Consider the following 12,795-nt stretch of genomic DNA (forward strand, 5'->3'; position numbering starts at 1 on the left):
AAACTATGAATTACAACCTCAATGTGGTCCTTTTAATTAATTAAAATCTTTTGAGCATCCTTGGTGGTAACTACACTGATCCAGTAACCACTATATTTTCCTAGGGAGGACCTGCCTCACTAAGAAGTGGTGGTGAACACCTATCATAAGGGGGAAGAGGATTTTTACAACACTGATTAGCTGCTGCCAGAGAAAGGAGTGCAGACAAGTCATGTCCTAAGGGTCCCTTCAATCCCCAAACCCCATTGCACAGGATGTCTGCCTCATACCATGGCTTAGGAAATAAATTGGCTCATTTAGGAAACTGCTCCAATAAGCTTGGAAATCCAGTGAATCCAGAGCCAGCTTTATTGTAAAGGCAAACTAAAATACCATTCTGATAGCCCAGACTGCTCCCAAACATGTGATGCATGAACACAGATGGACAAGGAGATTGTACTGCAGTGTACAGTACAAGCCCATTCTCACCTTCCCAAACACCTCACTGTCTTGATATGCAAATACACGGAAAGCCCCTCGTATGCGCTTCACACCAGGGTACAGCAAAGGCACCATGTTGACGTATGCCACGCCGTGGAAGAAAATCTGTCCATCATCATCTCCCTGGAAAGGCAAACAAGATCAGGCATGAGTTAGCTAAATGATTGTTCTCAGGACTGTTCTTTGCAAGGTTTTCAGGCCATCACTGCAGGCTTCTGCATACTGCCCCAATTCCTAATAAAACAAAGTTATATCAATGGTGTCCTGTCACTGAAGTTTCCCCAGCTGGCATAAAGCTGTGTCAGCATGAAAGAATATGCTGTAGTCCTTCCATACCCAATATTATTCCAATCTCTGCAAGTCAAGGACACATTTTCTTAGTGAAGCCAAGTGCTCTGTTCCCACTGGGCTGAATCCTGGCACTCAAAGAGATAAGCCTCTAAAGGCACTCACCAGCTGACTAGGAAACAGAATGTTCTGCTAGAGTTATGAGGAGCTTAGTGTCCAGTATGGGGCAAGGAGAACAGTTAGTCATTGTTGCAAAATCATATGGCCAGTTTAGGATCTCTGAACATCTGAGAGGTGCTCAAGGAACATCTTGGCCAAAGGAAAGATCAGCTAATCACTTTCCCAAGCAGTTGCTTTCCCAAGTAATCCCTCTTCAGTTGCCATGGTACTAAAGAGCACTAGCAAGATAGTTGTGTGTTGTAACTTGAAACGTTCCTATTTGTTTGACAGCTTTGTAAGGCTGATTACTCCATTACCAAAGCCTCTAGCCCTCCCTAACTCACCTCTGCCATTTGGAAACTGTTCCTGGCTTAGCAGAACCGCTGATGGAAAATGGCACCAAAATACAATCATACACATAAATACAAATCTCTAGGCATATTTACCTTGTCTAACTTGCTAGATTTCCCTTTGGTGGAAGTAACCACAGGCACCCTGGTAATCTCCACTGGCCAGTACCGGCATTCTGCAATGCGCTTCTGTAAACTGCCACACCAAAGGAGACAATTGAGAAATATAGAAAAACAGTCCAGAAATTAGCCTGTGCCATGTAGGGAAAGTGAGGCTACACATTTACAGTAAACTCTATGGGAAGAAATAAACTGGTAGAATTATCTTCTTAAAAAAAATAAAAATAAAAAAATAAAAAAAAATTTACCAGTGCCCCCAGTGAAATGTTCTATTCTACGTTTCAGTTTTTATTAGCAGGGACAACTGCATGAAAACAGGAATGTTATTCCAAGAGTTCATCAGCTCCTATGGCTCATTCTCCACTGTAAATCACAGTGCTTTGGCTGTGCTATCACAGCATTCAACTGTAAAAATCACAAAGGACAGAATCACAGGATAGAATCGCAGAAATGTAGGGCTGGAAGGGACCTTGAGAGGTCACCTAGTCCATTACCCCATGCTGAGGCAGGATCAAGTATACCTATGCCATCCCTGAAAGGTGTTTGTCTAACTTCTTAAAAACCTCCGATGATGGGGATTCCACAAACTCCCTTGGTAGCCTATTCCTGTACTTAACTGTCCTTATAGTTGAAAGTTTTTGCTAATATCTAATCTAAATCTCCTTTGCTGCAGATTAAGCCCATTACTTCTTGTCCTATCTTCAAATGGATATGGAGAACAATTGCTCACTGGCCTCTTTACACCAGTCCTTAATATACTTGAAGACTGTTATCAGGCTCCCTCTCAGTCTTCTTTTCTTAAGACTAAACATGACCAGGTTTTTTTAAACTGTTCCTCACAGGTCAGGTTTTCTAAACCTTTTTATCATTTTTGTTACTGTCCTCTGTACTTTCTCCAACTTGTCCAAGTCCTTCTTAAAGTGTGGCACCCAGAACTGGCCACAATACTCCAGGAGAGGCCTTACCAGCACCGAGTATAATGGAAGAGTTACTTCCCAGGTCACACTTACGACACTCCGGTTAATACACCCCAGCATGATATTAATTTTTTTTACAACTGCATCTGTAGTTGGCTCACAATCAATGTGACCCAGTATAACCCCCAGATCCTTTTCAGCAGCACTACTGCTTAGCTGGCTATTCCCCATTTTGTAGTTGACTGTAAGTGTAGCACCTTGCACTTGTCTTTACTGAATTTCATCTTGTTGATTCTCACCAATTCTCAAGCCTATTTTTAAGTCTAATCCTGTCCTCCAAAGTGCTTGCAATCCCTGCCAGCCTGGTGTCATCCACAAATTCTAGGTGCTTACAAGCAGATTATTTAATAATTTGTTCCAGTATCTTTCCAGGTATCAAAGTTAGGCTGACTGGTTTATAATTCCCTGGGTCCTTTTTGTTCCCCTTTTTAAAGATAGCTACTATGTTTGTTCTTCTCCACTCCTCTGGGACCTCACCCATCCTCCATGAGTTCTTGAGGATAATTGTTAATGGTTCTGAGACTGCTCCACCCATTGGCACCGACTCCGTGGTTTCTGCAGGGCTGCAGCACCCATGGGGGAAAATTAGCAGGTGCTCCACACCCACCAGCAGCCAAGCTCTCCCAGCCCCTATCCCCTCCTCACCTTCTCCTCCCCCAAGCGCGCCGCGTCCCCACTCCTCCACCTCCCAGCACTTCCCGTCTGCCGCCTAACAGCTGTTTGGCGCACTTAGGACTTTCCAGGAGGGAGGGGGAGGAGTGGGGATGCAGTGCACTCAGGGGAGGAGGTGGTAAAGAGGCGGGGCAGGGGTGGGGACTTGGGGGAAGGGGGTGGAATTGGGACGGGGCGAGGTTGGTGCAGGGGCGGGCAGGGGTGGGGTCAGGGGGTCGAGCACTCACGGGGAAGAGGGGAAGTCGGCGCCTATGGCTCCACCTAGTTCCTTAAGTACCCTAGGGGTGCATTTCGTCAGGCCCTGATGATTTGAATACATCTAATTTATCTAAATATTCTTTAACCTGTTCTTTTCCTATTCTGTCCTGTGTTCCTTCCCTCTTGTTGTTAATATTAACTGTGTTAAGCATCTGGTCATAATTAATGTTTTTAGGGAAGACAGAAGCAAAAAAAACATATTAAACACCTCAGCTTTTTTGGTGTTGTCCATTAGCTCTCCTTCCCCACAAGTAATAGACCTACACTTTCCTTCACCTTTCTCTTGCCCCTACTGTATTATAGAACCTCTTCTTGCCTTTTATGACCCTGGCTAGGCATAACACAATTTGTGCCTTAGCCTTTCTGATTTTGTCCCTACATGCTTCTGCTATTCTTTTACACTTATCTTTAGCAATTGGTCCAGGGTTCCACTTTTTGTAGGATTCCTTTTTGATTTTCAGGTCATTAAAGAGCTCCCAATGCAACCATGTTGGCCTCTTACTATTCCTCCTATCTTTGCATTGGGATAGTTTGCTGTTGATAGGCTAGGATGATCACTTAGGGCAGGGAGAGAGCTGGGAAGGTTTAAAGAGGAAACTTCAGACCACATCTTATGTCTTCTTTCATACTACTTGTTATGCCTGGAATAGCCTTCCATTTAATGTGAGCCAAGTCCTCCCTCTCTTTCAAAACACTCCTGAAGATAACCATCTTCCCCCTCCTGCAAAGCATCCACTCTGTTTAGTACCCTTTGCACTGGACAGAACAAACCATTTTGTGGCTTTAGAAAATAAGCATTTTGGGGCTGTGACTCTTATTTGTTTGGCACATTTTACTCACTGTGGCACATTAGATATAGATCTATTAATGTTTGGCACATTAGATATAGATCCATTATTAATTGGCAAATCGGTCTGAAACATGTTGGAGTTTTCCTTTCTTTTCTCCCCTTTACCTTAGAAAGGAGATGAATAAGAGCAGACATGACAAAAGTTTAAAATAATGAATTATAGAGAAGGTAGATGGAGAGTGTCCATTCTTCCTGTCTTATAGCTCAAAAACAAAGGGAACATTCAATGAAATTGAAAAGTAGCAAATTCAAAACGGATACAAGGAAATACTTCTACACATAATGTATAACTGGACTATGGAACTCATTGCCACAGTATGACATTGAGGTCAAAAACTTAGCAAGATTCAGAGGGATTTGATATTTATATAGATAACAGAAATATCCAGACTTATGGATGCTAAAAAAATTAAAAGTACTGGAAGGGATATAAAACCTCATGCTTCAGGATTTAAAACAAGCTCTATGAGGGATTAGGCAGATTACCCCACATCTATGGTGGGGTCTATTGCATCTTCCTCGAAAGCACCTGGTGCTGGTCACTATCAGAGACAGGATACTGAAATAGATGAATCATGGGGCTGATGCAGTCTGGAAATTCATATGTTCCTCCCCATCCCCATCACTTTTTGCCCAGAGAATTTTCCTTAGTTTTCTTACCTGAGAACTGCTGGAGGGTCTAGGTAACAGCGCCTTTCCAAGTCCCAAACAATTCTCTTCTTTATGCTCTCTGCCTGAATCCTAAATTCCCTGTCCTAGGAGAAACAGTCGGATGTTCAGATCACACCCTGACTCAGTACACTGCGTTCCAACTGATGGGCAGTGCCTAGCCTAGCAGTGAAATGCTTATCACCTCCAAGGGGAGAACTTATTGCAGAATTCAGCTCCACACAGAAAAATCAGCATATGACCAAAATGAGTTAGCAACAGTTACTATAGTTCTTGGGCCAATTAAAGTTAGATTTACTTGTGTCACCAGCAGCCTGGCTTGTGATGGTGCTTGGACAAGCATCAGGTCTCCTCCTCTGAACCTTGCTTCTCATTCCTCCCATTTTGTATCTTTGAAAGTAGGTTGTCAGTAATTAGTTTTGCTACATACTCTGGCTCTCTCCCGGCTGCTTCAAGGTCATTTCTTCCTCACCTCTGTTTTGTTGAGCTCTCCATCCTCCTCCTCATAGGGGCCACCAACAATAAAAGAGTCTGGAATGTTTTGAGCTCCTGGTGCCAGGATGTTGCTAATGGGCCATTTTTTTGGCCGAGGTATTGGCTCTTTTTCACCACCAAGCTTCAGGATCCCGTTCTTGAATGCCAAGGGGTACTCTTTCTAGAGAGGTATAAAGGAAAAGGATTTTCATTCAGAGGTCTGAGCAAAAGCAAGTAAACACTATAGTGAGGTGTGACCAACAAGTAAAAAGCAACATTATAGCGACACAGCTTGGAAAACATGCTCCAGCCCACACAGGTATAGAAGCTACAAAACACAAGCATCAAACTGCATGAACTGACAGAGACAGGAAAACCCCACCCATTTCAACACACATGCACATGGGAGTTGCCATGGTGATGAACAGACCAGGCAACAATGGGCTTGATCTAAGTCACATAACTATACAAACACAAACAGCTGAAAAATCATTGACAAATATCAATATACTTATGTGGCCACAGAAACAGTTGGACATACTCACATAATAGGCATAGGCATTCATTACTCATGCAGATTAACATCTTAGAAACCACAACCACAGAAGCAAAGATCTATCTGGGACATGTACAAAGAGTTCATTGACAGTTCCCCACCTCTCCAACAGTTGGTACTTGCAAGCAAACCATGTAGTTTTGCTGGGGTCCTGTGGGAACAAACACTTCAGGGACAGAATAAGCAGCCTCCAAGGTAACCCTGAGGAGATTGCCACCTGAAAGTTGTGATACAGAAAGCAGGGACTCTTGGATGGACACTGACACTTCAAGGCCACACTGCAAAACAAGAGCAAACTGAAGTGACATTCCACTGGAAACAGCAAAGTTATTAAACAGTTACCATGCATCTGTCTTTGCAGAGGAAATGAGTAGAGGTCTGCCTAAGTTAGAAATCTACAATATTATTTTATTCATTGATTCAAATGAAGACAAAATGGGCATTACTGTGTGCTAAATGAATCTTACGGTAATTAAATTATTTGTTTCCAAATTGTAATGTTTCTCTACAGTAACTCCTCACTTAACATTGTAGTTATGTTCCTGAAAAATGCTACTTTAAGCGAAACAATGTTAAGCAAATCCAATTTCCCATAAGAATTAATGTAAATAGGGGGGGTTAGATTCCGGGGAAATTTTTTTTTGCCAGACTATATATATATATATTTACACACAGAGTATAAGTTTTAAACAAACAATTTAGTACCATACACAGCAATGATGATTGTGAAGCTTGGTTGAGGTGGTGGAGTCAGAGGATGGGCTATTTCCCAGGGAATGCCTTACTGCTAAATGATGAACTAGCACTCGGCTGAGCCCTCAGGGGTTAACACATTGATGTTAATGTAGCCTCACACTCTACAAGGCAGCATGAATGGAGGGAGGGGAGACAGCATGGCAGACAGAGACGGAGACATACACCCTATGTGAGAGAGAGATGCGCATTGCCCCTTTAAGTATGCTGACCCCACTCTAAGTACATTGCCTTTTTAAGTAGATCAGCAAGTTGAGACAGCAGCTGCTGCCAGCAAGCTCCCTCCGTCCTGAGCCCTGTTGTGTCCCCGTCTTCCTCCCCCCCACTCTGTGGAGATGGGGTAAAGGAGCGGGGGGCAGAAGCGGGGGGAGGGGGACACCCTGGCATTAGCCCCCCTCCTACCCCGCCTGCACAGCAAGCAGAAGGCTCCCAGGGACAGCTCCAAGGAAGAGGGCAGGAGCAGCACACGGCAGTGGGGAGAGGGACAGCTGAACAGCTGGCAACTGATAGCCTGCTGGGCGGCTGCTGCACAGGGAACTTAGGGGAACAGGGAGCTGATAGGGAGACTGCCAGTCCACCCTGGTTCCAAGCACCCAGTTTGCTCCAATGGGCTGCTCTTTCTGCAAGCAGTGGACAAAGCAAGTGGCTGCCAAACAAGGTTATAAGGGAGCATTGTGCAACTTTAAACGAGCACGTTCTCTAATTGATAAGCAACGTAACAACGTTAACCGGGACAACTTTAAGTGAGGAGTTACTGTATTTAGAATGTAAGCTTCTCAGGGCAGGGACCATGTCTCTCACCGTCACTGCTTAACAAACAAATGAAAAGTTAAAACTTAGCTGTGTTGAAAGAACATAAAGGATGCAAAATGAAACACTCAACATTCAGGAGATGCCAAAGTTAACACATGGAACCTCAACTGAGCTCTTTATCCATATACATTATTACACAGTATTTAATTACAAGATCACATATAGGATGGATGGGATTCAGTGAATGAAGTAACTTTTGAATATTTATTATCTTTACTGTTCAGTGTGAGTGGACACTTGCCTCATTCATTACATATCGATTGACCTGTCTACTGACGGCAGAAATATATTTTCAGATATACCAGTGTAAATTTAAAGTCCACTGATTTCAATGAATTTACACTGGTAATTGCAAACAGAATTTGGATTAAAATTAGACACATTTCCTCATTCACTATGTATCATTGCTTCATTCACTGAACACTGTTCAACCAGTGTGCTGAATAAGGCAGGGATCCTATAGTAAAAATAGTATGCGATGAAGAACTAAAAGACCATGTAATATTTTATTTGCACAAAGGGACAGAGTTAAGGTTATTCAGGCATCCTTAATAAAGCCATTTTCTGATTTTTCAGTCCTTCGCTTTGTTACATTAACGTTCTTTCAATGTAGCTTTTTGTACAGCCTATATTAGGGTTTATGGACCCAATCCTGCTCCTATTGTAATCAATGGGAGAAGGACAGGGCCCCACATTTTTATATGTATTACCATAATGTATACATAATTTGCAATATGGCTGAGTCATAGTTCCTGAAATATTCATAGCTTTTGATTTAAATTGCACCATATAGCTGCATAGTTGAATTATTGAGTGAATGGCCTTGGGAAATTCTAAATACCTTGGCATCTGGACGAAGGCTCTCTAGTGGAGAGCCAGGAACTGGATGCAGTGGAACTGTTGCTCTAAATGAACACTGTCCTGTGAAGAAACAAAGACAGAATCAGCAGAAAGTCTGAAGCCCTCCTGTAGTGAAATCACTTCCTGAATGGAAAAACTGTGCTATCTGCCCCCCATATAATCCAACTTTCTAAAGACAGCACTAGGTATTATTTGTCAACAGAAGTGAAGCTACAATGAAGAAGCTATGTGAGAGCAAAAGGTGGATGTGGACACAGTATGAATTCTACTTTGCACCTTCCAGCAGAGGTAGAAGGTCCACAACAGCCTGACCAAGAGCCACAGTCTTTTCCTCCTTTTGCTTCTTCTCCTTTGGTAAAACTTCAATCACAGTCACTGGGGGGGGAAAAACATAGAATCTGGTGATGTTTCTCAATCACCTATAAAACAGCAGTTGGAAACAGTGAGATCATTCAGGGTGCCTAAAAAGTATATTAGCTCTTAATCAACATTCCTACTTGATTCCCCAGTGATTGAAGGGGATAGAATAGCTGAGTGTTTCCCACAGCCAGTGCTCAGACTTCATTCTCAAGCAAGTCCTGCTGGAAGAGGATGAGAATAGAGAAGCTGAGAGTTCCCTACAGCGATGCTTCTACTCCATTCTCTAATGAGTGACTCCTGCTAGGAGCAGATGGGGATGAAGCAGTGAGAGATCCCCACGGCCAGAGCTCCTTTCAATTCTCTAGAGATTCATTCTGAGCAAATATAAATGGACAGTTAGAGTGACAATTACTTACAGAATAAGGGTTTGTGTGCGATGTCATCTAGAGAGTTTGGCCCATCAGAGTTGTATTCAAAGCTAGTGGTGAAGTTATATTTCACTGTTCCATCTGAAGAAACATCAATTTTCAGGGAGTCACCCAGGATAACACCATTATACTCTGCACGCACATAGGTCACTGGAGTGTCTCCTTTGACACCTTTCTGGCAAACACAAACCAACAATAGGTTAATTATTTTATTCTACTGCAAAAGGCAGATTTCAAACTGCTCACAACCAGAGCTGTCCACAAAAGGTGGTTGAGCTAAGGAAAAGAAGGATTTTTTTTCAGTTAATCCACACACAAGAATGGGTTTATGATGAAAAATTCTGGTCTCACTGAGATTTCACCCTCTTTTCTTCATTCTCTCTCTCTGCAGCACCCCAGTGGTTACTAGCACCCAGATGTGGTAGGGACATTTAGAACTAATAGTCTTCATTAACATGGAGGAGGAGAGAAGCATAACTACACTGACTTTCATCCAAAGGGGCAACATAATAATGAATAATAATAATAATTTCAAGACAGGTTCTGATTTTTGTAAACAACTGAGGAGGTAGCTCACAAATGGCATGGCTGCATTAATATGAAATTCTAGAATACTGTATAGCTAAAGAACTCCTTGAAATCTAGTGGGAATTTTAGCAAGCTTTTTGGAAATATTTGGATTCTGTAGACTCATTAATTCTACACTAGTAGCTTTAAAGAAGGGCACAGTTTTTAGCATGTGTTTACCAGTGTTCTTAAAAATAGGAATATAGGGAATTCTAAAGTATATCAGACCAGTGGTCCATTTAACTCACCAGCTTTTCTCTGACAGTGACCACTGGCCAGGAGCAGATGCTCCCAAAGACAGTGCAAGAAATGATGAGGTGGGCAATTATAATATAACCTCAATACAGGGGGAAAATATTTCCTAACCCTCTCAAGATAGAGGTTGACTTATGACCAACAAAGGCTGATATCCTCTCCAAACTTTTCTTTAATTCTTATCCATATAAGCCAAATCTTTATTTGAATCCTGCTAAGCAATTTTGCCTAATGATACTTTGCGGTAATCATAGACTTTAAGGTCAGAAGGGACCATTATGATCATCTAGTCTGACCTCCTGCACAATGCAGGCCACAGAATCTCACCCACCCACTCCTGTATCAAACCTGTGTCTGAGCCATTGAAGTCCTCAAATCATGGTTTAAAGACTTGAAGGTGCAGAGAATCTTCCAGCAAGTGACCCGTGCCCCATGCTGCAGAGGAAGGCGAAAAACCCCCAAGGCTTCTGCCAATCTGCCCTGGAGGAAAATTCCTTCCCGACCCCAAATATGACGATCAGTTAAACCCTGAGCACGTGGGCAAGATTCACCAGCCAGACACCCAGGAAAGAATTCTCTGTAGTAACTCAGATCCCACCCCATCTAACATCCAATCACAAGCCATTGGGCATATTTACCGCTAGTGGTCAAAGACGAATTAATTGCCAAAATTAGGCTATCCCATTATACCATCTCCTCCATAAACTTATCGAGCTTAGTCTTGAAGCCAGATATATCTTTTGCCCCCACTACTCCCCTTAGAAGGCTGTTCCAGAACTTCACTCCTCTGATGGTTAGAAACCTTCATCTAATTTCAAGTCTAAATTTCCTGAAGTCCAGTTTATATCCATTTGTTCTTGTCTCCACATTGGTACTGAGCTTAAATAATTCCTCTCCCTCCCTGGTAATTATCCCTCTGATATATTTATAGAAAGCAATCATATCTCCCCTCAGCCTTCTTTTGGTTAGGCTAAACAAGCCAAGCTCTTTGAATCTCCTTTCATAAGACAGGCTTTCCATTCCTTGGATCATCCTAGTAGCCCTTCTCTGAACCTCTTCCAGTTTGAATTCATCCTTCTTAAACATGGGAGACCAGAACTGCACACACTATTCCAGATGAGGTCTCACCAGTGCCTTGTATAACGGTACTAACACCTCCTTATCTCTACTGGAAATACCTTGCCTGATGCATCCCAAGACCGCATTAGCTTTTTTCACGGCCATATCACATTGGCGGCTCATAGTCATCCAGTGATCAACCAATACTCCGAGGTCCTTCTCCTCCTCTGTTACTTCCAACTGATGCCTCCCCAGCTTTCATTGTGCATTGTGTAATCAATATATCCTTTTATCAGTTTTAAATTTGCTGTTTTTCAGTTTCACTAAATGCCTCCTTATTAATCCATTAAGAGAAAGGCTAAATAGAAGACACCTTTTCTATACCATTCATTATTCTGTATTCCTTTGTCATGTCCTCTCTTATTCATCTCCTCTCTAACTAAACATTCCCAAATTTCTTCTATGTACCTTCATCTGGAAGCTTTTACGTATCTCTTAACATTTCCCCCCCCCTTCTCTTAGCCCTCTCTATACTTGCTATTTTCTTTTTGAGAGGGGGCGACCAGAACTGAAGTATTCCAGTTCAGGTTGTACCACTGATTTATATAATGACATTTAATATTTTCAGTATTATTTCCCATCTCATTCCTTTATAGACTTCCCTACCGCACAAAGACATAGCAAGGGTAAATCTATTAATGCATGAGAGGTATTTTGATACTATGGTATAAATGCCTAGACAGATAGCTAGATGCATTCTACCATTTTATTTGCTTTTCTGACTGCTGCTATGTAATGAGCAGAAATTTTCATTGTGCTGTCCACTGTGACACCCAGGTCTTTTTCCTGAGTTGTTACAATTACTCTGGACGTCAATAAGATCAGCCAGGAATGTAATGTGGTACATAGACTCCATTAATGGCCAGATTTTGATTTTAGTTAACTGGCACAAATTTCAGTGGAGTTATTTGAGATTTACATTGCTGTAACTGAGATCAGAATCAACTCTTTTATAAGTATTTGTCTCTATATTATGTTGGTGATGGAAGGAGGGTGTGGAATTAAAAAAAAAAAGAACATGTTAGCAAAACAGGAGTATGATTTATATCATGCATTGCTTAGAAAACTTTGTGGTAAAGAATTAACTAAAAATACTGAGAGTAATGCAAGAGGGGGCATAGCAGGCCACGTTTCAAATTAATGTTTATGCAATGCAATATTCCTGGATGGGCTGTCGGTGGGGATTGAACCCAAGATTTTTGGACCGAAAAACAAGACCCTTTACTCTACATACGAGCTAGCCACTACTGGGGAACAGAGAACCATGCTGTGTAACTATGGGTTACACTGAGGTCCTGGTTTAATTATAGATTGCTCAGGAGTGTTATGTTCTCACACCAAGTTTTGGAAGCGTTTACAGTATAAAAGTTCATGCCTGCCCCATTTACTAAACCAGATATATTTAATGCCAGACAAGATGAGACATTTCAGAAGCCTTTACCAGGTCACGTGCCTCCAACACTGTGATCTGTACCGGTTTGATTGGGGACAGAGGTGCCTCAATGGAAGAAGGTGGAGCCAATATGAGGGATCCTCTTTTACTAGCCTGCCCAGAGAGAACAGCCATGTCTCTGCAGAAATAAGGAATTAAAAACATTAAACATACCCATACTCTTTCTTTTGGGCTCTGTTTTGCAGTAACTCAGCACAACCTCTTGTTATGCTCTCAGCAGCACTATTCCTGTGTTGTGAGCTCTATTACCTTCTCTAAAACTACCCCCTCTCCCAGCTAATCGAATTCAAAATAATGTAAATGATACACAGAAACGGCACATTCTAATAAGAT

The 12,795-nt window shown here is 42.1% G+C and overlaps 1 protein-coding gene across 2 annotated transcripts in view; it reads right to left on the bottom strand.

The window, feature by feature from the left end:
* CFAP70 (cilia and flagella associated protein 70) overlaps positions 1-12,580 on the bottom strand; it is a 39,703-nt gene extending 27,123 nt beyond the window's left edge. For both annotated transcript variants that reach the window (XM_054043130.1, XM_054043129.1), the window contains exons 1-9: positions 12,451-12,580; positions 9,057-9,243; positions 8,557-8,655; positions 8,261-8,340; positions 5,955-6,131; positions 5,296-5,478; positions 4,815-4,909; positions 1,374-1,473; positions 469-603 (exon numbers count right to left, since the gene is read on the bottom strand). In XM_054043130.1, the coding sequence (XP_053899105.1) occupies positions 469-603; positions 1,374-1,473; positions 4,815-4,909; positions 5,296-5,478; positions 5,955-6,131; positions 8,261-8,340; positions 8,557-8,655; positions 9,057-9,243; positions 12,451-12,576 (1,182 nt within the window). In that variant the 5' untranslated portion in view covers positions 12,577-12,580. The remainder of the gene's footprint in view (positions 1-468; positions 604-1,373; positions 1,474-4,814; positions 4,910-5,295; positions 5,479-5,954; positions 6,132-8,260; positions 8,341-8,556; positions 8,656-9,056; positions 9,244-12,450) is intronic.
* Positions 12,581-12,795: the final 215 nt, after the last annotated feature.

The sequence above is a fragment of the Malaclemys terrapin genome, chromosome 10 (genome assembly GCF_027887155.1).
Source record: "Malaclemys terrapin pileata isolate rMalTer1 chromosome 10, rMalTer1.hap1, whole genome shotgun sequence".
NCBI classification, from domain to species: Eukaryota; Metazoa; Chordata; order Testudines; family Emydidae; genus Malaclemys; species Malaclemys terrapin.